The sequence below is a fragment of the Phaseolus vulgaris genome, unplaced genomic scaffold (assembly GCF_000499845.2).
Source record: "Phaseolus vulgaris cultivar G19833 unplaced genomic scaffold, P. vulgaris v2.0 scaffold_15, whole genome shotgun sequence".
Taxonomy (NCBI): Eukaryota; Viridiplantae; Streptophyta; class Magnoliopsida; order Fabales; family Fabaceae; genus Phaseolus; species Phaseolus vulgaris.
In genome coordinates this window covers 32,441-57,794 of record NW_027174084.1, presented here as the reverse complement: position 1 = coordinate 57,794, position 25,354 = coordinate 32,441, and the positions used below count along the sequence as shown (strand labels likewise).

The following is a 25,354-nucleotide window of genomic DNA, read 5'->3' as shown; positions in this document are numbered from 1 at the left end:
TATAAAATAATTATATTGAAAAAAATCCTTAAAGTCTTTTTAAATGTTAATTATTATTTCTTGACCATGTATAATTTATATCCATACTAATATTATAGTTAAAATAATATTAAATACTTAACTAACACAAACCTTTACTAATAAAGATATACAGAAAACATTGTTTTTTATTTCAATTGGATAATTTTTAAAATAATTATTTATTTTAATATTAAAATATAAAATTATATCATATTAATAAATATTTCGGATATATAAGGAAAATTTAACCTGATTAAATAACAGGTATAGCAGGGACAGAAAACATTATTAGAGGGTCCTAAAAGAGATGGAGAATTTTGGGGATTTTCAAATGATATTGAGCTGAGAGAAAATATTAGAAAGTGAAAACTCTGATTTATTTTATTGATTGTAAGGAAGGTTTTGGCATTCTTTAAATTTTCAATGATATGGTCAAGTTCTGTGGATACTGTGCTAAGTCCCCACTTCTTCTCATCACACTCCCTTTCCTTTGTCCTATGTGCCTCTCTCCCTCTCTCTATAAATACCCTTCTTCCCTCTTTTCTTAGACTCCCCTAGTAACATAACACTTTTCTTCTCCTTCTCTTTCACACCATAACCATGGAAGATCCCTTGGCTTCTATACTCAATTTTCACGAGGTGGGTCATTGCATATTTTCCTTATCCTTCACTACTTCTAATCATTCATCACACCAGTATCCATGTTTTTCTGTGTTTCTTTCATGCTTTTCAAGTTTCAAGAGGGTTTAATATTCATTGGCTTCTTTCATGATTCATATTGCTTTCTTTCTCTTCTTTATTACTCTCAAGTGTTTTACTGTTTTCACAGCTTTTGCCAGATTATGAGTTTAGGTGCAGTTTTCTCAGTTCTTCCTTCTTCTTCTGGATAGAATATGTTTCGTGTTGGTTCAACTCTTGCAAGAATGAGACGTGTCACGGGAAAAATTTGTGGAGACTAATTCTCCCGCACTAATTTTCAGGGCCCAATATTAATTCCACATTAAAAAAATATTCTTTTTTTTATAATTTTCTGTTCCTTGATTTGTTCTGCACAATTATCTTTATTAATAATACGTTTTTAAATATTTTCTTTCCTTATTGTATAAGGAAAGATCCATCGTTGACCCCTTTTTCCTGTAACATGGTTTTTCGTTATCATACACAAAATATTCATATTTCTGGCTGTTTCTAAAACCTTTTTTTTTCTGTGTTGAATTTTCTTTCACCAAAAGAAGTTCGTGAATTTTACTTCGTCTTCTTTAGGAGATTCTTGAGATTTTTTTGCTCGTGATTAGAATCCACGATGAATACAAGAGTAAGGCCGGTGTGAATTGTCTTTTTTTCAAGGGCCAAAGGGTTTTTGTTGACAACAAAGTTGTCACTTTCTTTGTTTAGTCTTTACCTTTGTGTGTGTTAGGTCTGCACAAAAAATTAACACTAACATGGTCACAGTCAATAATCTCGGTGTGCATGAGACACGCGCGTAGTTACAGTTCATTGACTTCATTGAAAGCACAAATTTTTCCAAACCCCACCAACATTTTTTTTATCTCCTTGTGCAGAGTTGTGATGGGTTGAGGCAAAATCTGTTGGCCACCACACTGGAACTGGAGAGCATGAAGAACGTGAACATGGAGCTTATGAATCGCTTGAAGATGGCTTACAAAGAGAGGGACGAAGCAAGAGAAGAACTTCAGAAACTGTTCAAGAAACTAACACCCCCCACTCTGATTGAAATCCCTTCCTGCATGATGATTCCGACACCGACCAAATCCAGCATCACAGAATCCAACAGCCCCTCGTACGTTTCCTCCCCCGTAGATTCCCTTATGGAGGCGGTTTCTCCTCGGGACTTCTCCAACATGATTGTCGACTCGCACAACAACATGGCTTATCATCTGAACCAACCTTTGGTTCAAAACACGAGGGTCTCTCAGAGGCGCACGTGCGATGTTGGGGACGAAGTGATCGAACACCTTGCCAAGAGAAAAACGTTGCCCCAAAAGGGTATGCTCCTTAAGGCTGTGGTGGACGCGGGTCCCTTGCTTAAGACACTCCTTCTCGCGGGCCCACTTCCCACGTGGCGAAACCCCCCTTCGTCGCAGACCATAGAGACTCCATGCCTCAAAGTTCAAGACTTTGCTTCCAAGAACGTCAATGCCTTCAACTCACTTCAGAAACCATCGCTTGCATTTGCATCTTCTCGCTCTCTGCAGCCTTCTGTGTTCAATGTTTCTGCTGTGAACGACAGTGCCTTGCAGATGATTTCAAATGCTTCTTGCAAGAATCTCGCCCCATCGAGGATTCCACAGAGCCATCAGTATCTTCTACGAAATTGATTCGCCCTCCCAACTATTTTTATTCTGTAAATTGAGTTAGAAATTTTGGTGTAAATGGCATACCCCGGATTTGATTCAATTGTCAAGCTGACCTATTTTGGTTCTAGTTCAAAACTAGTCTTTATCTCCAAACATGACAACTTATTGCCAAGTTTTATTCAGATTATCACTTGTTTGAGGGCAGAGTAACTGCTACCTGCTAATCATACTTAGTTTTACACTTAATATCAGTTTTCTAAGTTGATTAGCTATGTTCAATAAATAAAATTGCATTCTTCCACTGTTTATATCTATGATGTTAGTTTTGTGCGTGTTCTGTATGCAGTTTTTCCCCCAACAGAAAACAACATTCATACGTTGTGCGAATGACTAAGTGTTATTTGAGAATTTTTGGAAGTAATTTTCCTATATAAGCAAGCAACTAAGTTTATTGAAACCTCTTACAAACTCTATGTAACCTCGCATTTTAATTAGTCTGTTTAAGATGTTTGTATCTGGTTTGGAAACGGTAACTTGGAATTGTGTGTGATAAACTGTTTCTGAGTGTGGAAATGATGGGTTGTGTTGTGAGATTAAGTTTAATTAAGATGAACCCATTCTTGCAAACTTGGTTTTATGAAAAGTGGTTTTGCTATGTGATAAACATTGTGGGTAATAGAATAAAATTAGAATGGGTTGAATTGCAATAATTGCTATGACATGGGTTTCTTGTTTACTTGTTGAATTGGGAACTTGGGATATTATTGTGAAGTTATGGAATTGGAGTAGCAAGTGAATGTAAATGACCTAAGCAGCCAACCCAGTTGAGGAATTCACCATAAATATAAATACGTGAAGAAGTAGGATTATGACCATACTTGACACAATCCAGACGTAAAACGACCACTTTAACAAACGTCTTAATTTCGCTAACCTTCTATGTTTTAGCAGAAATTATTAGGCAAAGTAAGTAAAAACATCGAATGTCTTTCAAAAAAAGTTAATGATTGTTGATTACATAATGTGGAAAGATTAATTTGGATTAATGATTTCTAATAGTTTCTACTATTTTAGGCTTATTCTACACAACCACTTTTTAGTCATTCTGCCACTTTCTGTTTTAGGTCTAATATGTACATGACACAACGATATTTTTTCAAACAAAAATTTTACGCAACTTGGGAGTTTAATAGAATTAAGACAAGCTACAGAATTCAAATAAATTTTAAAAAAAATTACACATTACCTAATGAGAAAGTTCTTGTATTCCTACAAAATTTAAACTTCTATCATCTGAGACATAAGTCTAATATTTTTTAAATTACATTTCAAACGTGATTTTTTCCTTTCCAGAATAGGCTTCGAACACAGGTTAGAGACACCCATAATCGATTTCGAATTAGAACTGCGAATTCCTTTCACAGCTTTCTGAAGGATATTTTTAGGAATTTATACGCGTCAGGAATATTTACATTTATAATTACTAAATACATTCCAAATATGAAATACACCTTAGGATTTGTATATTCCAAATATTAATACGTTTGATGAATAAATTTCCCAAAGTATATTCAATACATAGCTAAAATTGACTTCTACAATACATTTAATATATTCCGAAATCAAATTTATACGCACATCAACAGTCTTAAAAGTACCTTATAAAAATAAACTTTAAAAAATGCTAAAATGTTAAACCCCTTTCACTTGAGCATTACCAAATGGAAGATATCAGCTATAGAGAGACGGGTTAAGAGAGATTGTAGGCCAGAACGAGACATGTACATAAGAAGTATAATAAACAGAACTTCATTTTCATTTACCAAATTAGCTACTATTCATGTGTGATTTATACCTAACACAAACTAACTAGGTTCGTTCTAACTTTTTTATAATAATATGCATATGATTCGAATAGTAAATCAAATTAGATAAAATACTAGGGGGAAATCAATTGGTTCTTACATTTTACTACTGACAAAATGGTGCCAACGATCACAGAATCACCTATCAGTCAATGTTTAGATGCAACATACACGTTTTCTAATCCACCTTACCTTTCCAACAATGTCATTAAATAAGATGTGAAAACAACCAACTTTAATATTTTCAACAAATTCATCTAAAAGAAAGAATATAGGGTCAAACAATGTATTCATCTAAAAGAGTCTTCATAACACTACTCAAAAACCTAAATTCTATAAATTTATATTAACTACTTCAAAAAAACGGAAAAAGTGTAATTTCAAATAATCCAAAGTGGGAATCAAAAAGAATTTTCAAATTTGATTTTTCCAAATATACAAATGCCTTGTCTATGTTAATGGTTACGTCAACATGAAATTCAGCATAGAATTAGAAATTGTGATACGTCCATCGTCGAAAAATTGCTCAAAACAACAAATGGAGAATGATTATGATAACTCATTTACTCATCAAATTGGAAATTGTAACAAAAGTAAATTTAATTCCAATTGAACTAAAAATACACCAGATAAACAAACCGCAAAACTTAGAACTTAACCTTGTTTCAAATGTCTCCCTCAGATCACAACAAAACAAACTACCATCTAAACAGAAATTGAATTTGGTGATGCCTGGTAATGATTTAGATAATTCCAATCTTGTTGGCCACATCCAGGGCATCATAGTCAGGTGTCAACCTGACATAAGCCTTCTTGGTCCCATCAGGCCTGCAACAGAATAATTAAAAGTAAGAGATTGTATATATTGTACGGATGCAATTTTTCAACATAAATTTGTTCTTTTATTTCCATGTTATTGCTTTCTTGAATCATATTAAATACATCAAATGCATGTCAAATTTCAAAGTTGCACAGTGCAAACATGCAAACATGAGTCCTTTATCACGTCAGGCTGCGACAAGCCAAAAACACACAGCTTGGATGTCTAAGTATAATTAAAGATCGGAAGCCAAACCACACTATCAAATTCAATGCAAACATTCTATTGCGGCAAGCAATCATGAACCAGCAGACAAATTTTAAAGCATCACTGCTTAGAGGCTCACCTGATCAAGGTGTTAACTTTCTTGGCCTGAATATCATACATTTTCTTCACTGCATCCTTGATCTTCTTCTTGTCAGCCCGCAGGTCAACAATGAAAACCAAAGTGTTGTTGTCTTCAATCTTCTTCATTGCGGACTCAGTTGTGAGAGGATACTTCAGTATCTGATAGTGATCAAGCTTATTCCTGGGTGGAGCACTAATGCGCGGGTATTTGGGGCTCCTATCCTTTTTCAAAGTCTTTGGCCGATGGAAGGTAACAGAATTTCGGGTCTTTTTGGCCTTCTTCTTAAAGGTAGCACCTGACTTAACTGCTTTAGCAGTTTTCAAGGCTTGTGCCTTAGGATCAGCCTTCTTTGAACTATCAGCTGCATTAAACAATTGCTCTAGTCACGCATCACATTGCATACAAAAGCTAACTTACTTTTAAACAGCATAATCTTCAATACAATGCAGGGAATTCACTGATTCCATTCCAATAATACTGAAAGAATAAAACATACAACACTCATAGAAATACTAATAAATCTCAATCCTTAAAACATTTATGGAGTCACTAATTTTCATTTTCCGACAGTGAACCTAGGGTTTGAAATATCAAAACCTACTATGAGACTAAATACGAACATTTAATCACAGGTTGCAATTTTCGCAAGGCAGATTTCGAAATAGTAGGCAATACCTTTGGGAGCCATGAGTCGCGAAAGGGGAAGAAACCCTAGTTCTTAAATCTTCGAAAAATCCTAAGAGAAAAAAACAAACAAAATAGAGATAAGGTTTGTGAAATGAATAGAACTAAACAGAGAGAAGACGGGGAATAGGGCGGAGCAGAACCTGCGCGTGAGAAGCAGTGGCAGTGGCAACCTCATGTTTAGGGTTTGGTTCCGAGTTATATACGGGCTACCTATGAAATGATTTCGATCATGACCCATGGGCCTTGGCCCATTTACAAGCGTGGCCTTCCAAACACAAGACCATGAACATTATTTTTCGCTGTATTAAAAGATATCTAAATACTTGTTTAACTTAATTCGATTTTTTTTTATGTTTTTATCAGTAATATATATTTTAAATATAAAACATTAATAAAAATATGAATATACACATTAATATCTTTACAGTGATAAACTTTGGCATGTATATTTAATTCGATATTTGTATGTTTAATTTAGAGGATGATAAATTAAAAAAAACAAGGATATAAATATTATTAACCTACAATTATACAAGTTATATCATATTGTAAAAAAATTATAGAAGTTTAGGTAAAATCTAAACACAAAGAGGTTGATCTACAAAAGTTTTTTTTTTAGGTTAAGGAATCAAATATGATCTATTTTCTTTTATAATATCATGACTCTAAATAATAATCATATCATACTATATTATTTGCTTCATTAATATTTTCATAGTATTTAACTTAACAATTATCTTATAAAATTTATTTTTTTATGAAATTTTGAAAGCATCCTACCTTCACACACATAATGAATGTTGTCACATTATTTCGTGGAACACTTTCACAAGTTATTTTTTTCTTAAGTGTTGTGTGTTGCAAGTGACATCAATTATCTTTAATAGAATAATTGCTAAGAAGAAATTGTTGTAGTGACATCAATGGTCCATTATGGTTATAATTCAAGTGAATCTCCAACGTTGCACTCTATTACAATCATGTGATACATTATGCATTAGTTGATAATTTGTATAAAATTTAGTGGTTTATGAAGTAAACTGATAAGAAGAAATACCATATAGAATTCAAAATTAAATATATAATGTTGGTTAAACTTTGCATTATAAGAAACCAAAAGATTTACATGGGATACTTTGGTGTCTTCCATGTTATTCAATGTGTTGGTATGGTTGCATGTAAGTTATTATTGCTTCCAACAAGTTGAAATTCATTTTATTTTTTAGGTGTTTAAGTTCAAACGTGCTTAGGTACTCATCAACAACCTTGTATTCCATTCCTTTGATACAATACCATTGCTTCTATTTTACAACTAGAATAGATTGTGTCTAGATTCTTAATCTAATTTGAAAGTTTTTTAATAACAATATCTACTCACTTAACAATAAAATAAAAAACACAACTGAAAATGTAATTTATTAATACAAGTTTAGAAATCTGTGTTGCTTTGGTAGCAACTTCGATTTTTGTGTGTGTGTATTTTATTGCATTTAAAACTGGTAAATAGTATATGTAACAAAAGAATGTATGCAGTAATAATTAACAAAGTAGAAAAGTACTGCTAAAAAAATGAGTAGAAAAGTAATAGAAAAATGGGTATGTCCATATTCTTTTAACGAAATAAACTGACATAACCTTCTTACAAAGGAAATTTGAAGGAATCTCCCTTTAAGTTTACAAATTCAATTTAAAGATTCTCCTTATCAGGATATTTAGTATTCAGAATTGTTGGTTAAATACAATTTTAAAAAATGAATTTCGTCCTATAAATATTTTTTACAGTATACGAGATTTTGTTTTTGCCGTGTTTCTGCGTAGATTATGTGTTCTCCGATGAATCTCTGTTATTTACAATAGAATCGTTGAATCCTTGCAAATCAGAGCCATAAATATGACCCATTTTGGTCCTTTTTGTTTCCAGGTACCGTTTGTTTTCCTCAGTGATTGGTGTCATCACAGGAACACGCCCCACCACAGCCAAACCATATCCTTTCAGACCAACGAACTTTGCAGGGTTGTTTGTCATAAGCCTCATAGTTCTAACTCCTATATCTCTCAAAATCTGCATATTCCATCACTCATTTGTCACAATCAACATGCAAAACAATCATATAATCATTGTATTCTTAATTTTATCAAATTCCAAGTAAAATGTTCTTGCACAGCATGGTCAAAATATTGTTGTGATTATCGTTGGAAACATTGTCTGGTTATGGTTGAAGTTACAAGATAAAGCTGACCTGTGCACCAATGCCATACTCACGAGCATCAACAGCTAAACCGAGTTCTATGTTTGCCTGAACCGTGTCATGACCTTGATCCTGCAAATTATAGGCTTTAAGTTTGTGACCAAGTCCAATGCCTCTTCCTTCATGACCTCGAAGATACACAACCACTCCTCTTCCTGCTTCTTCTATTAACCTCATTGCCAAATCTAACTGGTTCCCACAGTCACACCGAGCTGATCCAAATATGTCACCAGTTAAACATTCTGAATGAACTCGAACTAGCACATCTTGTTCATCTCCTATGTCTCCCTAAGACAAGTAAGAGATTACAATTAACAAGATATAATTCAGTTAACATACATGAGTTTCTTAGCAGCTTTGTAGAGAAAATGAAGTCCCTTTACAACACAGCCTTCATACCTTTACAACAGCTACATGTTCAGTTCCATCCAACTTTGAGCTGTAGCAATATGCTTGAAATAGACCCCATTTAGTAGGTAGGCGAGAAACCGAAGTTCTTTCAACCAGTTTTTCTCTCTTTCTCCGATACCTTGAAGAACACAAATAAATCACATCATTAAGTGATGTTGATTAGATCATTAACTATTATTGAAGCCAATTGTTGTGTGCAACTAGCAGAAGTTAGCAACATTTTCAGAGAAGGAATTTTCAGAACTCATTTACAATTTCTCAAAAAGGAAGGTAAGGTAAAGGTCATTGATTGCTCATGCACTTGCCTTATCAAATCAGTTATTGAGACAATTGGGAAAGTGTATTTCAATGCTAACTTTGTTAAACTGGCCAAAGATGCCATAGAGCCATCATTTTCCTCAAGAAGAGCTGAAAGAACAGAAACTGGGGGCAAACCAGCCAGTGCAACTAAATCTACTGAAGCCTCAGTGTGACCTGCTCTTCTAAGAACCCCACCATTTCGGTACTTAAGAGGAAACACATGACCTGGTTTTCTGAAATCTTCTGGTTTGGACTCGGGAGATGACAGAGCAGCAACTGTTTTCGCCCTATCAGCAGCTGATGCACCAGTTGAAGTTCCACATTTCACATCCTAAGGTAAAACAACAGACTTTCATGATCTTAATGATTGCTCTTGAGCTTCAAATTTATGCCCCAATCTGCAACTTTTTTGCAGATAAGCTTCAAAACTTCAAATGTATATGAATATGATCCTTACCACTGTGATAGTGAAGGTGGGAGCAGAAGAATCCTCATCTTCAGTCTCTGGTGACATGAGAGGGAGGTTCAGTCTTTGAAGATCCTCCTCTTTCATGCCAACTGAAACGATCCCTGATCCGTGCTTAATCATAAAGGCAATATCCTCGGGACTAGTAAGAGATGCTGCCATTATAAGATTTCCTTCAACATCGCCGTTTTCATCATCTACCACAATCACAAACTATAAAAAAATAATTGCACCAGTTGTTCAATTAATCCAACATTCTGAAAACACTCACTACAGAACTTCTTTCAAGATTATTCATCAAACGTGTAAACAAGAGCATATTTATCTGTGTTGTTATCTCGTACATTAACTTATTTTTGAGATCCAAACCTTATTATGGTCTCTACAATCATGTCTCTACCTATAACCCAGACCAGTTTCCAAGGATCATGTAGTAAAGTTTTTTAATTTATAAAAAGGACCTGATAAAACTCAAGTACCAGTGAGATTACCGTAATCATAGACACGTACATGGTGATCTTGAAACGATGCACTAATTTCCAACTTAAAAAATTTACAAGTATTCACAGAGAAGTCTGATATATAAGGCTACAAAGGCTATAACTATGAGCCATGGAATTTAAATTTAACTTTTGCTAAAAATTTGATTCATGATTCATACTGTTTCATTATCATTTAGATGATTGTTAGTTAATGTTTTTGTAAGATTGAACAATCGCATAGAACCAACCTTTCCTAGGCGTAAAGCATTAAGCGCCTGTTCAATGGAAGAGCAGCCTTTAGAGGGACAATCTGGATCACCTTCGGCATCACTGACAAAGAAATCAGTGGTCTCGGGTGTTATTTCAGCGTCTAACGTTCTGAATGGTTCCAAAGAAGAGTCGTTATTTAAGGCACCTAAGAGGAAACCGTTCTCATTTCTCTTCAAATTACTGTCGTCAAACACATCTTCTGTTCCAACTGCAGAAAAACCAACAGCACAACATGCTGAGTTCCACACCTTGTTCTTCCATAGGCCAAGTCTTGCACTCTGATGAGTACCGTAGGAGCGATGCAAGCTTTGGATAATTAAAGAATATTCAGATATAACTTGAATATAGAGAACAAAACACCACTTCTATGTAAATTTTACCTTGAGCTAGTGATGCCGTGGGAAATCAGAGGATGAGGGAATGAGGCAGAGTCCATAGGCTGGGACTTCAAATTTTATTATCAGAAACTGAAAAAACACTTAAAATTGTGTTCTTATTTCATGGAATGCACAAAAATATGGGAGGAAAATAGAAAAAATGGGGAAAAAAATGCACCTCTAGTTATGGATGTGCTTCCAAATAGGAGCGTTATCCAATATTTCTAAGTTGTACTTGGCTAGGAGCCACAACCTTTTGTTTTGTAGTTGAACTTAACTTGTCTAACGGTTTTTCACCTTAAACAATGATTGCACTCAATTGGTTAAACATATTCACATCATTTTGTGGCTCTGTCATACAAAAATGTTAAAAGAACAAACATATGCATACCATTGAAAAATGTAATCAAAATTTATGTGTATGTTTGGAAAAATAAAAATGTATCATATGAAAAAGCATAGTCGCAAAGAACGAATATTAAATCAGAGAAGCCCGATCAGGAAAGGATAAAACATCAGGTTCACACTTGCACACCACCTCCTCCTTCCAACATTTTCACTAGCACTGGACACTTCGATGCGTGTAATTTTCAAAAGATATAGGACATGAACACCGATCTATATATTATATCATTATGAATTATATAAATTAACAATCAAGATTTATGTGAATAAATATGACTGAGTGTTTTTGTTGTGACACCAAGATGATTCTCATGACTAATTCAAAATGTTTTGTTTCTTAGTTCTATAATCATAATGAAAACTTGTAAGATAGTTCTTAGAAAATAATTGTATTTGTACATTTTAAAATTGTATTGGAATCAGGCTAGAATTGTTTGAGATCCAAAAAATATTTGTTGGGTTGGACACTTTACCGATACATGTTGTACGACTGTCTTGCGACTCTCATACACGTATCAGTGTCCAATATATGTATTTGAGACATACCATTTAAGAGTCGTGTCCGAACTTCATAGCTCTATTATCTCTTTCTTGTACCTTCTTTCTCATGACTTGTTCTATCTTTGTTTCCTTGCTTACATGTTGCAAATTTAATGCAAACATGTTTCACTAACATGTAACAAAATAACTAAATTATGAAAACTAATTTTCACAATGCATCCCGACAGGATATGCACTGCAGAAACTAGCTATGTAGTGTAAATAGAGCAGAAGATTTCCACAAAGCTACTTCCTTTAAAGGAGATATTTTGGTTAGTAATAGTATGCCTCCAAAGTCTCACTCATATTCATTTTCAGAGAAAGGTGAATTTAGAATTTCAAATCTTATGGAGATGCACAAAAGGGGAAGCTGTTGACCAAAAAGGAAAGGGCTTTCTTTTGATGGCAAAAAATTCAAACAATTCAGAATACAGTAGTTGATGGTGAATGCATGGTGACGTGGCAGACGAGTTCTCCTGCTTGCTTTTATTAATCTCGCAGAAAATGATGGCGGAGAAAGCGATTCTTATGAGGCTCTCTCTCTCTCTCTCTCTCTAACAGAACCAAACACAAAACTAAACTATGTCTTGTTACTTCATCTGAGACTCCGAGGTTAAGAGTTCAGTTAAGACCCTTTTCTCACTCCCTCTGTCTCACACACACACTCACATTCCCGCTTCAAAATTTGATGTTGGGGTGAGATCCCCAAGGTGAGGGTCCCCACAGTGAGTTGTTGTCGGGTGTATTGGGTTTTGGGGTATGGCGGAGTCATCTACCAGTTCTGCTGTTTCAGTTGATTCCATTTCCAGAGACAACAACAGGTTGTGGAAAGGGGCATTTGCTGTCGCTGGAATCATGGTTACCCTCGTCACCTATGGTCTCTTGCAGGTTTCCTTTTTATTTTATTTCATTCATTTACTTGCATATCTCTTCATGTATGCCATAACAGTACTAGGATCTCTCTCTCTCTCTCTCACTCTCTTCTATTCTATTCTTTAATCTCGTTATTGTTGTTGTTGTAGACATATAGATTCTGGGAGGCAGTGTGGCATTTCGAAACCGAGTGAAATTGGTGACTTTTTAGAATTAAGAGGCATATTCAGTTTCAAAAAAATTCCCTTCTCTAGGTCGAATTAAACTTCACATTAGTAACTGTCTTACTCTTTTTAATGAGTCAAATCTTGACCTTTAAGCTGGGGCTGTAATTAACTTAGTAATGTTCTCTTGCTTTGGTAATTTGGAAACCATTGCTAGTGTTATTTGAACACAACATCAATGGATAATCTGTTTTTAGGGTTTAGTTTTGCAAAACTTAAGTAAGAAGCCAAAAAAGTACTAGTGTTAGCAGCAAACATGAATTGGTTGCTATGTTCTCTTGGTTGGAGTGCCTTTTTTTTTTTTAATAAAACTCATGTTAGTCATCACAATGAAACGTATTATATAATTTGCCTACAATGTGTGAGTGGATTTGTACTGATTACACCAAATTTCGTTCTTTTGAATAGATTAAATCAAAGTTCTCTCTGAAACCAACATTTATCCAGTGATTTACACTAGATATTTGTTTCTTGCAGGAAAAGATCATGAGAGTACCCTATGGAGCAGAAAAAGAGTATTTCAAGTATTCACTGTTTCTTGTTTTCTGCAACCGCATCATGACATCTGCCGTTTCAGCTGGTTCTTTGCTGGTAAGTGTATGCCACATGCAAAAGTACAGTCACTTGCATGTATAGTGTTGGGTCTATGTAGGTTCAACACATTTTGCAGTATTTGAATTGCAGACCTTTCCTGTTACTAAATTTATTCTTCAATGTTTCTTACAGGCAAGTAAAAAGGTGATGGACCCTGTAGCTCCTGTTTTTACGTATTGCCTTATCTCGGTATCAAACATACTAACTACAACTTGCCAGTATGAGGTAAGTCTCATACTTTCTGTTGCCTGTAATCTCACAAATAGCTGCTAATATTAATGGTTGCAAATTAGTAACCCTATTATCTGGAATAATCACATTTCTTTTTACAGGCCCTCAAATATGTTAGTTTTCCTGTTCAGACCCTTGCAAAATGTGCAAAAATGATCCCAGTTATGGTAGGTCAAACTTTAATACTGTACCTAATTAGTTATTTTCATTTATGGTGATGACCGGCCTATTTCTATATTCATTATATTACATTATTGGTATTTGTCCTGTACAATTGATTTGCACCTTATTTTTCACCTTCTCGGGTTCTGTTACTTTTATTGATGAAGAATAGTAGTGTGTGCTTTGTGTTATTTTTGAATAAAAATATCTATGCTGGGTGTGTGTGCTGGTACTAATTGTGGCCCCTTACTTTGTTCAGATTGGAACACCCACAAAAACAAAATGTAAATTTATAGTTGAATTTTATTATTTGATCTACTTGAACTATGCAATGAGATAAACAAATTATTTTATTGATAACAAGTACACCAATTACATTTTCATCACCTCTATTTATTACACTAGGTGAGAAGAGGGAACCAAAGACAATAGAGACTCAATAGAACTAATGTCATATAAGACATGAGTAACATATTAATAAGGTATGTGATAGTTAACACAACTTCTCTCTAGTAGGTTTTGACAACGATTCTATGTTTTTGCTACCTTATTTTTTTAGGAGTATTTAGACATGTTAGCTTATGAATAATACCATTATGAAACAAAAATTTGGAGAATTAATGATTCACATATTCAGTACCATTTTCAGACCTATCTCTTTTGAAAGACCTGAAATTTACTTTTCATAATGTATGTTCAAGTGATACAGAGTATAGTTATAAGTAAAAGTAACAAACCATTTTGATCCAAAAATAAATTCTAAAACAGGTCTCTAAACATCAGTGTGAATCTTTTCTTCCCTGTTTAAGTCGTGTTCCTTTTTCTTACATGGGTTTTGGTTGAGTCCCCCCATGTTTTGTATTCCTTTCTTTTCTTTTTTGTCATGTTTCATGTGATGACAGATGATTGCTGGATTTTGAGGTGTCAATCTAACTGAGATGTCAAAATTCATAGTGACCTAGCATGAGTTTTTAAAAAAAAATTCAAATGGAAAATTACTCTTTATTACTATGCACAATAATGCTTCGACAATTGACAAATATCATATTTGTTTTGCATATCTTCAAATTTTGGTGCTTATCTAGTTTGATCCACAACTCATTCAAATTTTTGTGATACTGTGATACAGAGAGAGAACCTTGTTAAGTATTAAACACCTTGCTCTCAATGTTATAGCAGACAACAAAATCCTTCTTCAAGAAAAGGTATTATTTAAGTCATCCCATATATCTGTTTCAAGAACCATGGAATGCCACATTTAGGTCATGATCAGTGAATCTTCATTATCCAAATCACAAAATTAGAGTCATTTGACCCCAATCCTCCACCATTGATGTGTTCAAATATTTATCATCTCTTGAGAATCCTCCAAATGTATTGACTCCACTGCAAATAATTCTAGCCATCAAACCCATAAGGACCAACCACATTTGGAAGATCATTAGGACCAAAGGGATCGCAAAACAAAGAGACTTTGTCTGGCAAAAGAACCAAAAAGCTCATATCTACTCTAACCGGGGTCAAATGGAACATCATTGCTCCTTGGAATGGGCTCAATTGGTCCCAATGACCTTGCTTATGGCAACGGTGGTAGCAACGACCGGGCTTCGTTGGAGTTAGGTGCATGGACTACACAACGGTTTTTGGTGGTGGTTCATGGCAAGTCCAATGGCGATGCAATTGTTGGAAGTGGGTTGCACCTTTTTGGTCCACCATTGACCTCAACGACAACAACAGGACAGACAATGGCAATGTTAGCTATTTATGTGGGATCTTTGGGAGCTCTAATACCAACTTGAATTATATACTGAAATAAAGAATTATTTTACCCCACTAATTACATTTTCATCACCTCTATTTTGTAAATGTCTCTAAAACAAGGAAAAAGACATGCTTAAATGAAGAGGAGGATTCTAAAGATATTTTTCCTAATCAATATGAAGATAGTGATGATATTTTATTTTAATAATCTTCTATTTACAACAAACCTCCGTTTTGCATTATCTCCATTATCTAAAAAATAATTAGTTCAAAAACCTAGCCCAATTCTTTCTCTTTCTCAAGGAGGGAGGATGGAAAAATGTTGACCTTTGTATATTCACGACAATAAATTTTAACAAACAAAAATAATCTACTAGATTCTAAGCTGGGGTTCTAAATATGACATCAGAAATTGATAAATTAAATTAATTTAGTTGAAGTGAGGCATTAAGTTGTGGTGCACAGGTTATAACAAAGCCTAAGAGGATACTATATGAATTTTGAAAGTTCTAGAGGATTTTTTACTTGTTAGTAAAGTTGGTTGTGACTGTAAAAGGGCTTGTTATGCCATATATTCTTCTAAATTTTTTACTCTTGAGCAATGCTTACCAGTTTGTTGTTGATTCCATGAGCCCCATTTCTTCTTTCTTGATTGGTATCTTTTGCTATTCTTGCACCTTGAATCTTTTTATATTCCTCCTTTGGTTGTTCATACAGGTCTGGGGTGCCATCATCATGCAGAAGAGATATCATGGACCTGACTATTTGTTGGCTTTTTTAGTCACCCTTGGCTGCTCAGTATTTATCCTATATCCGGTAATTATTGGGTCTTTGATGTACTCTTTTTTCTACTGCCTTATTACATTTTTCTTTATGCAATTACTTTCTATTGAAGAACAGGCAATGAATAACCATATGCTACCTTATTAGCATTGTTCACTTATTCGACATTGCATTTGGGTGGTATTGTTATTTCTTTTGGTATAAGAGGACTTTTGTTGAGGATCTGATAAGAAATTTTGCGAGTGAGTATATTATTATCCTTTAGACAGAAGCCAAAGGAATAACATGGCTTTTGAATTGTACAAAAACACTCCTAAGAAGCTATATGCACCAATTTGTCCCAAAGGACTGAATTGTAGTCTTATAATTTTTTTGACATTGTTATCTACTTAACTGAAGCAAATAAAGAATGGCTTGCCTTCACAAGATTTACCTTTAGGCTAGCATTTGTATGTGGGATTAACAAAGGCTAAGATTTAAGGGAGAAAATTTTGCATAAAATCAACTGTTTTGGTCTTAAGAAAATTTCAAGGGAGTAGTATTTTTGCCGATTTTGAGGGTAAATTTTACTCCAACTAAGACTAGGTTAAACTTTTTCTTCCTCCCATTCCAAAATGTCACTCCCACTCACAATGGCAACAGTGCCAACCGTGGCTGCAGAATGTCTGGTGCCATTGAAAGCATGATAGCTGTGGCACTAAGGCGAGGTGACACAATCAATGTGTGAGAATCCCATATAATTGAGTCTTAACCAAAGCAATTCTGATTCCATATTTCCTACAAGGAAGATGGTGAAGGTGGATGCAAATTCCATTGTTGAACTTTGTGGTAGAAGCCATGAATGGAGATTGCTTTGTAAACAGAGAATTGATGACCTCAACGAATTCAGTTTAATCTGTATTGAAATTGATCAAAATCACTGTGTTATAGAATGCAAACTACAAGAGGTTTTCTTATGGATGATGGATATTTCTGTGAATGTTATGATTTTTACTTGACCAAAAATATTTACGAACAAAGACAATAAAAAATTAATTTTGTTGTTGATATTTTCGAAATTTTTACTGCATAAATTTTATACTAATACCAAACCTTATAATGAATTTTTGAACTAGTCATCCCAATTGATATTCAAGCTTGCAAATGGTTTCTCCAATCTTTGTTCACTACTCGTTGTTTGTTCCAAAATTAGCTAAACTATTCACACATCTATTGCCTTCTCCATAAATGTGTGAAGCTTTAAAATCCATCTCTTTGCATATTTGAATGCACTTCAACCATCTACCTCTCAAACTAGATGGAACAAGCAGTCTTTAGAAAAAGCCTGAATGACCATCATAGAATCACATTCAAGCCACAGTCTCTGAAACCAAAGATGTTAGCATGATCAATAGTCAAGATGGCTGCCATAAGCTCCGCACACAAAGAGTTTATGATCCCAAAGTAGGCAGAGAACCCAATGTACTCCCCACAACTACCTCGAAATATACCACCATCAACCGCATGTCACAGACAACCTCAAGAAGCACCATCTGTGTTAACTTTAACTCACCTTGCACTTGGTATCAACCAAATTAACCTGGCAGACTCTAGTATCTTTCTTGACCTCATTTGAATATCAAAATACCAAAAATTAGTGACATGACATCATTATTTGCACTTTTCTTAGAACAATTACCTGATTTTTTTAATATACCATTGAATTCCATTAAGAGCACTCTGAAAGTTCAATTTTTGCTGAAATCTTGCATGATTTCTCATTCTCTAGAGCATCCAGATGATATATGTCACAACAGCAATTCTTCTATCCTTTATAGTTGGACTGTCTGCATCATTAATAAAAATTAATATGTCGGCAGAATTTAAAAAACGGAACCTGGGAAAGGAATTTGCATCTATGCCCAAAGTTTAATGGCCAAAGAACATTGAAAGAAGACCTGTTGAGGAGTCTCATTACAATGGGCACAAACACTACAGATAGAACAAAGAGTAATTCCTCTTTTCTGAAAATCAATATCAGTGGATAGTATATAATACAAAATCTTCAAACACTTGGGTTATTAACTGCTGGGTTGGTATTATAGCAACTGATAGATGGTTTTTATTGACAATTGTTTTTTTTTTTGGCTCATGTTCCATTTGGCATGAATAACATCACAAATATCACTTTCTTACTCTTGAATGCTGGCAGCATTCTGCAATATTGCAATCGGATAAACTAATGCTTGGGTTTTATATTGTAGGCAGGGACAGACATAAGTCCTTACAATAGAGGAAGGGAAAATACAGTTTGGGGTGTTCTTCTAATGGTTGGCTATCTAGGGTATGCCACAGAACATAACATATATTTTTGTGATTTGTGATTTTTCATATATTATTTGAGGGGGGGGGGGGGGGGGGGGGACCCAAAAATAAAGTCCCCGGTTGTGACATGGAAAGCATTTTATCTGTCAAACTCTTCTTGGTGTTTGGAATAAATAATAAAATTACCTTGCTCACCTGTTAGTTTGAATAATTTTCTGCATACAATTTATATTTCCTCCACTGACAATGTTCAGAGTTATCATGTGCTACAAAATCATTGAGAAAATATTTTCTTGAGTTGTACTGGTGATTTGGAGTGTGCAATGTGTAGCTAAAATCTTATATTTAAATACTTACATTTTTTTTTCCTCTCAGACTTGAATGCATGCTTATCGGAAGAATTTGTCTTAAAAAAATTTCACTCGCATACCAGACAGCCATTGAATCAAATTCTAATTTTTTAATGTATTAGGTTTGATGGCTTTACAAGCACATTCCAAGATAAACTGTTTAGAGGATATGACATGGAGATACATAATCAGATATTTTACACAACATTGTGTTCTTGTATTCTTAGCCTGACAGGTTCGTTTAAAATTTTTGTTGAATCTTATACTTGGTTAAGCATTCTTGTCTTGAATGTAATATGAAGATTTGTTTGCTGAGGTTGTTGAGGAGAGCTTTGTGATAGATAAATTTTCTAAACGTCTTGGATGGTGGTGTTTGGAACATATAATGTTTGAGCCACAAGCATTTAAAAGGGATCCTTTGCATTGGTATTTCTTTTGCCTTTTGGCCTTCCTTTCTCTTTTTCTGCTTTCAAGCACTTCACAATTAACCACTAACTTCAAAACGAGTATAAACTATCTTCACAGCCAATATTCTGAGTTGAGCGGACCTTTCTCTTGACTTGTTTGGATAGTCTTTTTTTTTTTCTGAAATGTTTTGTTCTCTTGATAGTTTTCATTTTATGATAATTTTTGGTTCAGTTTTGTTTCTTTTATAGCTTCATAATCAGCAATCCATTATTTTGATACTTGATATCCATTTTAGGTCTTATCTTACAAGGGCATTTAATACCAGCAGTTGAATTTGTTTATCATCATCATGATTGTTTCTTTGACATAGCATTGCTTTCAACAGTAAGTAAATTTCCTCCATTTGCTTTATTTTTTATTATGCATTTTCCTTTTTAGTTAGTTTTTAAGATATTTTAAAACTAGATACTGATCCCAGGCCTATGATGCTTTTCCAGTTCTTTTCCCCTTTGGCTTCAAAAGCAAAACCAAAAATATTCCCCATTTTCTTCATCTTCTATTCCACTGAAGAAAATTTCAAATTTTTGGGTTCCAGGTTGCAACAATTAGTCAATTCTTTATTTCGTACACAATTCGCACTTTCGGTGCTCTGACTTTTGCAACCATAATGACCACAAGACAGGTAAGTTGCATACAGAAATCTAATTTCCATTTTCTAGACAATGCATTTTTTCATCTTCTTTATTCTAATTATTGTAGTTGGTGAGCATTATGCTGTCATGTGTGTGGTTTGGCCATCCTCTTAGCTGGGAACAGTGGATTGGAGCTGTAAGAATCACTTTTACCTTAACATTATAATGAATTGAGTGGTATTGCTCCTGCACTCTTTTAGATCACACCCCCACTTCACTTGCAGGTCATTGTCTTTGGATCCCTTTATGGAAAAAGCTTCTCGAGGAAATCACCTCAAAAAACAACCTCCTCAGCAGAACTTGTTCAAAATGGGGATTCAAATAATTTGAAGGACAATCCATGACTTAGATGGAGCTAAATTTTACCCAATTGTCAACTGCTAATGTCTGCTGTGGTGGTGTGGCTTCAGCTTAAAGTTGGTCATTCAATATCAAGATTGTGAATAGCTTCATTATACAATGTTGGTTTGACTTAAAATCCAGACAGCATCAACTGCAGCTAGATTTGCTGATATTGGTATCGCAGTCATAACAATAGAGAACTTTAAAGAATTTCAACCCCGCATTTTTCTGTTGGGGAGATCAATTATAGACTGACTCAGAGCCAAAAGATGTTTATAGATTGAAACATGTACGATGATTTGATCAAGCAAAGTTGCTACTTTGTTCTATTTTTCAGAAATGTTTAGAGGAGAGAGAGTAGTTTTTATTTTCCAGGACCCCTTATTTACTTAAAACCGTAATTGTCAAATTTATTATGATCTAATCTGTATGCATTCTGTGCAGAATTATACAGGCATAGAGTATACTAACATGAGGGAACCTTGATTTCCAATTTCATGCTGCATGCAGATAATTTTTTTATGGCAGAAAAACCACTGAAAACACACATTGTACAGATAGAAAGAAAAAAACTTGTCATTTATGTTCTCTTGCTCAGATGTTCATTGCACTGTATTGCCCCCACATAAAGTTCATAAACTGGAAGAGTTGGTTCCTAATCTGGGTTTGTTTGTGTGGATGAAACCATCCACGTTTAACGTTGAGGTAGCATAGTTGTTACTTTTCTATGTATTATGTCAGCTAGTATGAAACACTTCATCCATTCTCTCTCTGAAGTAGAAACACATTTTGTTCATTCTAATAAACAAGACAACTATCTAGCTTATGAAACTGGGATACGTTTTTAAATAGTATATTCGTGTTGGACACTTGTATTTTGTATCAGACACAATTCTAACAATTTTATGTCAATGATGAAGTGTCCACTTTAAAAAATACTTTTTGAACCTATGACAATTCTAACACAATTCCAAAAATAACAAATACAGAAATTTTTTTTAAAATTTAAATTTATTGTACAAGTTTTTATTATAATTATAGAAATAAATAAAAAATCTTTTTAAACCAGTAAGGAGTTTAGCAATTTTTTTTAGAATTCATTTATAAATAAATGTCAATAAAGCATTTCCATCTTCAGAAGTTTTTCAAAGCCTGAGGCCTGAGGCTTGATTTAAACGTATTGTTTATAGAAAATGTTGAATATAATCAAGCATACCTCTTAAAATTTCAAAGCTCCTTGGAATGAGAATTCTAGGAAAATGTTTAGTTGTGCATGAAAATTTCCTTTGCTTAATGTCAGCAATGTGTATTGTTTTTCAATCTTCTATTGGGAATCCTGCTCTTTATTCTAATTATAGGCTCAAGTTCCATCATTTTCAAGAGTGTGCAGTAAGCAAAATTCAGCTTTTATTGGTTTAACTGCGTGTATGCGTGAATCTATGAATACGTGTTTGGACTTTCATATACACAGGCGAGAGAGGTACGTGAACTATGAAGGCTGTAACAAGGGTTAGGGAGCGTCTATGCATGCCCTTTTCTTCTTCCTCTCATTCTCAGCACTTTCAATTTCGCAACGATATACGGAATAATCTGAAGCTCAAAGATCCTATCAGTGAGAATAACAACTTTGAAGAAGCCATTGATGTTTTATGCCAGCAAAAGCGCGTCAAGGAAGCTGTTGAGTTGCTCCATCGCATTGATCATCGACCCTCTGCGCGTGCGTATTCCACCCTCATTGCTGCTTGTGTTCGCCACCGCGCTCTTGAATTGGGTAGGAGGGTCCATGCTCACACCAAAGGGTCTAACTTTGTTCTGGGGGTTTTCATTTGTAACCGTTTGCTCGACATGTATGCAAAATGTGGAAGTCTCGTTGATGCCCAGATGCTGTTCGATGAAATGGGTCACAGGGATTTGTGTTCTTGGAATACCATGATAGCTGGATATGCCAAACTTGGCCGACTTGAACAGGCTAGGAAACTGTTTGATGAAATGCCCCGGAGAGATAACTTTTCTTGGAACGCTGCAATATCTGGTTATGTTAGCCATGATCGGCCTTGGGAAGCTCTGGAGTTGTTTAGAGTGATGCAGAGGTGTGAGAGATCGAATTCAAATAAGTTTACCTTGTCCAGTGCCTTGGCCGCTTCGGCTGCCATTCCATGCTTGCGTCTTGGGAAGGAAATTCATGGTTACTTAATGAGAACGGAGTTGAACTTGGATGAAGTGGTTTGGAGTGCTCTGTTGGATTTGTATGGCAAGTGTGGTAGTTTAGATGAGGCTAGGGGTATTTTTGACCAGATGAAGAGCAAAGATGTTGTTTCGTGGACTACCATGATTCATAGATGCTTTGAAGACGGAAGAAAAGAAGAGGGGCTTTCATTATTTAGAGACTTGATGTGGTCAGGTGTTAGACCAAATGAGTATACGTTTGCAGGAGTTTTAAATGAATGTGCCGACCATGCTGCTGAGCACCTGGGAAAGGAGGTTCATGGGTACATGATGCGTGTAGGGTATGACCCGTGTTCATTTGCTGTAAGTGCCCTTGTTCATATGTACTCGAAGTGTGGGAACACTAGAGTTGCAAGAAGGGTGTTCAATCATATGCCTCACAAAGATTTGGTATCATGGACTTCTTTAATTGTTGGGTATGCTCAGAATGGTGAGCCAGAGGAAGCTCTTCATTTCTTTGAATTACTACTCCAATCAGGTACCAAGCCTGATCAAATAACCTTCGTCGGGGTTCTTTCAGCGTGTACTCATGCTGGATTAGTGGATAAAGGGTTAGAATATTTCCATTCAATTAGGGAGAAGCATGGATTGATGCATTCTGCAGATCATTATGCATGTGTTATAGATTTATTGGCACGATCTGGCCGATTCAAAGAAGCAGAGAATATCATTGATAACATGCCTATAAAGCCTGATAAATTCCTTTGGGCATCCTTACTTGGAGGATGTAGAATACATGGGAACCTTGAACTGGCTAAAAGAGCAGCAAAAGCATTATATGACATAGAGCCAGAGAATCCGGCTACGTATATCACTCTGGCTAATATTTATGCTAATGCTGGTCTATGGACTGAGGTAGCAAAAGTTAGAAAAGATATGGACAATAGAGGGATAGTGAAGAAGCCAGGTAAGAGCTGGATTGAAATTAAAAGACAAGTGCATGTGTTCTTAGTAGGAGATACATCTCACCCAAAAACAAGCCATATACATGAATTCCTAGTAGAACTCTCAAAGAAAATGAAGGAAGAAGGCTACGTTCCTGACACAAACTTTGTGCTACATGATGTGGAGGAAGAGCAGAAAGAGCAAAATCTGGTTTACCACAGTGAGAAACTGGCTGTTGCCTTTGGAATAATTTCAACTCCCCCAGGAACTCCAATCAAGGTGTTTAAAAATTTAAGAACTTGTGTAGACTGTCACACTGGCATCAAATATATATCAAAGATCGTTCAGAGAAAAATAATTGTGAGAGATTCTAATAGGTTTCATTGTTTTGAAGACGGAAGCTGCTCATGTAAAGACTATTGGTAGTATAGTACTCCATGTTAACAGACATGTCAAGCTTTGAGTGAATTGCTGTCTTGAATCCATGATTCTGATAGAATACGCAGCCTTTGACATTAGTTGCAGTGGTCAATTCTTTTTCTTCCTTTCCCTATCATTTAAATGGTGTTGTTTCCAAGCGAAGCTCTTGGTTGCATGCTGCACTCAGATACGAAATGTTCAATAACAATCGAGAACCACATTATGCAGGAACAATCAGTGATAGGTCTGTAAAAATGGGATCTTTATAGATATAATATTTATCAATGTATAACGTAATAACAATAATGTTGCGGGCCATCTGTTCAAAATTGCATACTGACTACTGGAATGGTGCCGATTGGCATTCTTTGTTGGTTTTAATTGTTGGTTGAGTTACAGAGTAAGTGGTGACTTAGCAAGGTTTCAAATGTGTTGCAAATTTTTAGACAATTGTGTATTTTTCGTCTATGTTTTTCAATTTTGTATGCTAATTGATGCAGTTAGTGAGCATTATGCTGTCATATCACATTTCTGGTTTGCCCATTCCATTAGCTGGGAACAGTGAATAAAGCTGTATGACTCACTTTTACCTCTACTTAACATTTAGTGAAGTTGAGTATATTGCCCTTGCACTCTTAGGTTTTGAATTATGTAGCACAAACACTGACTCAAACACTGATACAACACGGACACAGGCACGAAGATACGTATAATATATAAAATGTAGGACACGGGACACATATCTATATATTATATAATTATGAATTATATAAATTGACTATAAAGATTTATGTGTACAAGTATGTTCCAGATTATTTTTTGAAGCAGAAAAATATTTTTCATTAACATACTAGAATTGTCAGAAATCCAACAAATACTTTTTGAATTTGACACTTCACGAATACTTGTCCTACAAGTGTCATACGAGTGTCGGTGTCCGATATGAGTATCTGACATGCCATTTAAGAGAAGTGTCCGAGCTTCATAGGTTTTGAACCATGTGTAATGTGTGAGATTCAATTATCTTCTTAATAAATTGTGGTAAGCATTGTAATAGCTGTATATTATTATTATTATTATCAGGTCATCTCTCCAGGAAAGTGCCTCAAAGACAACCTTCTGTGTAGCACTTACTCAAAATGGGGATTCAAATCATTTGAAGGACAATCCACGACTGCGATGGAGGTAACTGGCACCTGCTAATGTTTGAAGTGGAGGGTTTGAGTTCAGAGTTGGACAGTCAATATTTAAGATCATGGATAGTTGCATTATACAGAATTGGTTTGACTTTAACTTCGACTGCAGCTAGATTCGTGGATTTTGATATCAGTCAAAACAATAGAGAGAGCTTAAAAGATTTTCAGTAGGGAAGATCAATTATAGACTGATCAGAGCCAAAATATGTTTATAGATTGAAATATGTACAATGCATTTCTCAAGCAAGGTTGTTACTTATGTTGTGATTTTCAGAAATGTGTACAAGAGACTAAGAAAGAAATTTTGTGGTAATTTCCAGGACTCATTATTTACTTCATACTG

The 25,354-nt window shown here is 34.9% G+C and overlaps 5 protein-coding genes across 7 annotated transcripts; 3 read left to right on the top strand and 2 right to left on the bottom strand.

Moving 5' to 3' along the window:
• The first annotated feature begins 316 nt into the window (after positions 1–316).
• LOC137817075 (uncharacterized) lies at positions 317–2,647 on the top strand. Of its 2 annotated transcripts, none has more exons than XM_068620299.1 (2): positions 317–660; positions 1,584–2,647. In XM_068620299.1, exons 1-2 carry the CDS (start codon positions 622–624, stop codon positions 2,358–2,360), a joined length of 816 nt encoding a protein of 271 aa, XP_068476400.1. In that variant the 5' UTR covers positions 317–621; the 3' UTR covers positions 2,361–2,647. The 2 variants fall into 2 exon arrangements, with proteins under 2 accessions (XP_068476400.1, XP_068476401.1); XM_068620300.1 differs by lacking the exon at positions 317–660 and adding an exon at positions 1,200–1,336.
• A 2,096-nt stretch (positions 2,648–4,743) lies between these two features.
• On the bottom strand, positions 4,744–6,318 carry LOC137816994 (large ribosomal subunit protein uL23). Its single transcript, XM_068620186.1, has 4 exons — positions 6,201–6,318; positions 6,049–6,109; positions 5,371–5,734; positions 4,744–5,032 (listed from the first exon to the last, which is right to left on the bottom strand). The coding sequence occupies exons 2-4, from the start codon at positions 6,059–6,061 to the stop codon at positions 4,948–4,950; spliced, it is 462 nt and encodes a 153-aa protein (XP_068476287.1). The 5' UTR covers positions 6,062–6,109; positions 6,201–6,318; the 3' UTR covers positions 4,744–4,947.
• Positions 6,319–7,642: 1,324 nt separating this feature from the next.
• Positions 7,643–10,764, bottom strand: LOC137817010 (monofunctional riboflavin biosynthesis protein RIBA 3, chloroplastic). The gene is made up of 7 exons (XM_068620209.1): positions 10,619–10,764; positions 10,217–10,544; positions 9,478–9,699; positions 9,026–9,351; positions 8,709–8,838; positions 8,301–8,597; positions 7,643–8,122 (listed from the first exon to the last, which is right to left on the bottom strand). Exons 1-7 carry the CDS (start codon positions 10,672–10,674, stop codon positions 7,880–7,882), a joined length of 1,602 nt encoding a protein of 533 aa, XP_068476310.1. The 5' UTR covers positions 10,675–10,764; the 3' UTR covers positions 7,643–7,879.
• Positions 10,765–11,780: 1,016 nt separating this feature from the next.
• LOC137817011 (UDP-galactose/UDP-glucose transporter 5-like) lies at positions 11,781–20,777 on the top strand. 2 transcript variants are annotated; one of them, XM_068620211.1, is made up of 11 exons: positions 11,781–12,448; positions 13,135–13,248; positions 13,384–13,476; positions 13,584–13,649; positions 16,123–16,221; positions 18,432–18,511; positions 18,965–19,077; positions 19,546–19,634; positions 19,846–19,932; positions 20,010–20,078; positions 20,167–20,777. In XM_068620211.1, the coding sequence occupies exons 1-11, from the start codon at positions 12,320–12,322 to the stop codon at positions 20,284–20,286; spliced, it is 1,059 nt and encodes a 352-aa protein (XP_068476312.1). In that variant the 5' UTR covers positions 11,781–12,319; the 3' UTR covers positions 20,287–20,777. The 2 variants fall into 2 exon arrangements, with proteins under 2 accessions (XP_068476312.1, XP_068476313.1); XM_068620212.1 differs by having other exon boundaries at positions 11,993–12,437.
• A 660-nt stretch (positions 20,778–21,437) lies between these two features.
• On the top strand, positions 21,438–24,265 carry LOC137817065 (pentatricopeptide repeat-containing protein At4g37170). The gene has a single exon (XM_068620289.1). It carries the CDS (start codon positions 21,776–21,778, stop codon positions 23,819–23,821), a length of 2,046 nt encoding a protein of 681 aa, XP_068476390.1. The 5' UTR covers positions 21,438–21,775; the 3' UTR covers positions 23,822–24,265.
• Positions 24,266–25,354: the final 1,089 nt, after the last annotated feature.

Coding starts and splice junctions, on each gene's coding strand:
- LOC137817075 (XM_068620299.1), top strand. CDS start 622: ATGGAAGATCCCTTGGCTTCTATACTCAATTTTCACGAG. Junction 661..1,583: donor CTATACTCAATTTTCACGAG/GTGGGTCATTGC, acceptor CTCCTTGTGCAG/AGTTGTGATGGGTTGAGGCA.
- LOC137816994 (XM_068620186.1), bottom strand. Junction 5,033..5,370: donor AAAGTTAACACCTTGATCAG/GTGAGCCTCTAA, acceptor ATTCTGTTGCAG/GCCTGATGGGACCAAGAAGG.
- LOC137817010 (XM_068620209.1), bottom strand. CDS start 10,674: ATGGACTCTGCCTCATTCCCTCATCCTCTGATTTCCCACGGCATCACT. Junction 8,839..9,025: donor TCAATAACTGATTTGATAAG/GCAAGTGCATGA, acceptor GTGTTCTTCAAG/GTATCGGAGAAAGAGAGAAA. Junction 8,123..8,300: donor AGTATGGCATTGGTGCACAG/GTCAGCTTTATC, acceptor TGGAATATGCAG/ATTTTGAGAGATATAGGAGT.
- LOC137817011 (XM_068620211.1), top strand. CDS start 12,320: ATGGCGGAGTCATCTACCAGTTCTGCTGTTTCAGTTGATTCCATTTCC. Junction 13,249..13,383: donor TTTCAGCTGGTTCTTTGCTG/GTAAGTGTATGC, acceptor TGTTTCTTACAG/GCAAGTAAAAAGGTGATGGA. Junction 16,222..18,431: donor CAGTATTTATCCTATATCCG/GTAATTATTGGG, acceptor TTTATATTGTAG/GCAGGGACAGACATAAGTCC.
- LOC137817065 (XM_068620289.1), top strand. CDS start 21,776: ATGAAGGCTGTAACAAGGGTTAGGGAGCGTCTATGCATGCCCTTTTCT.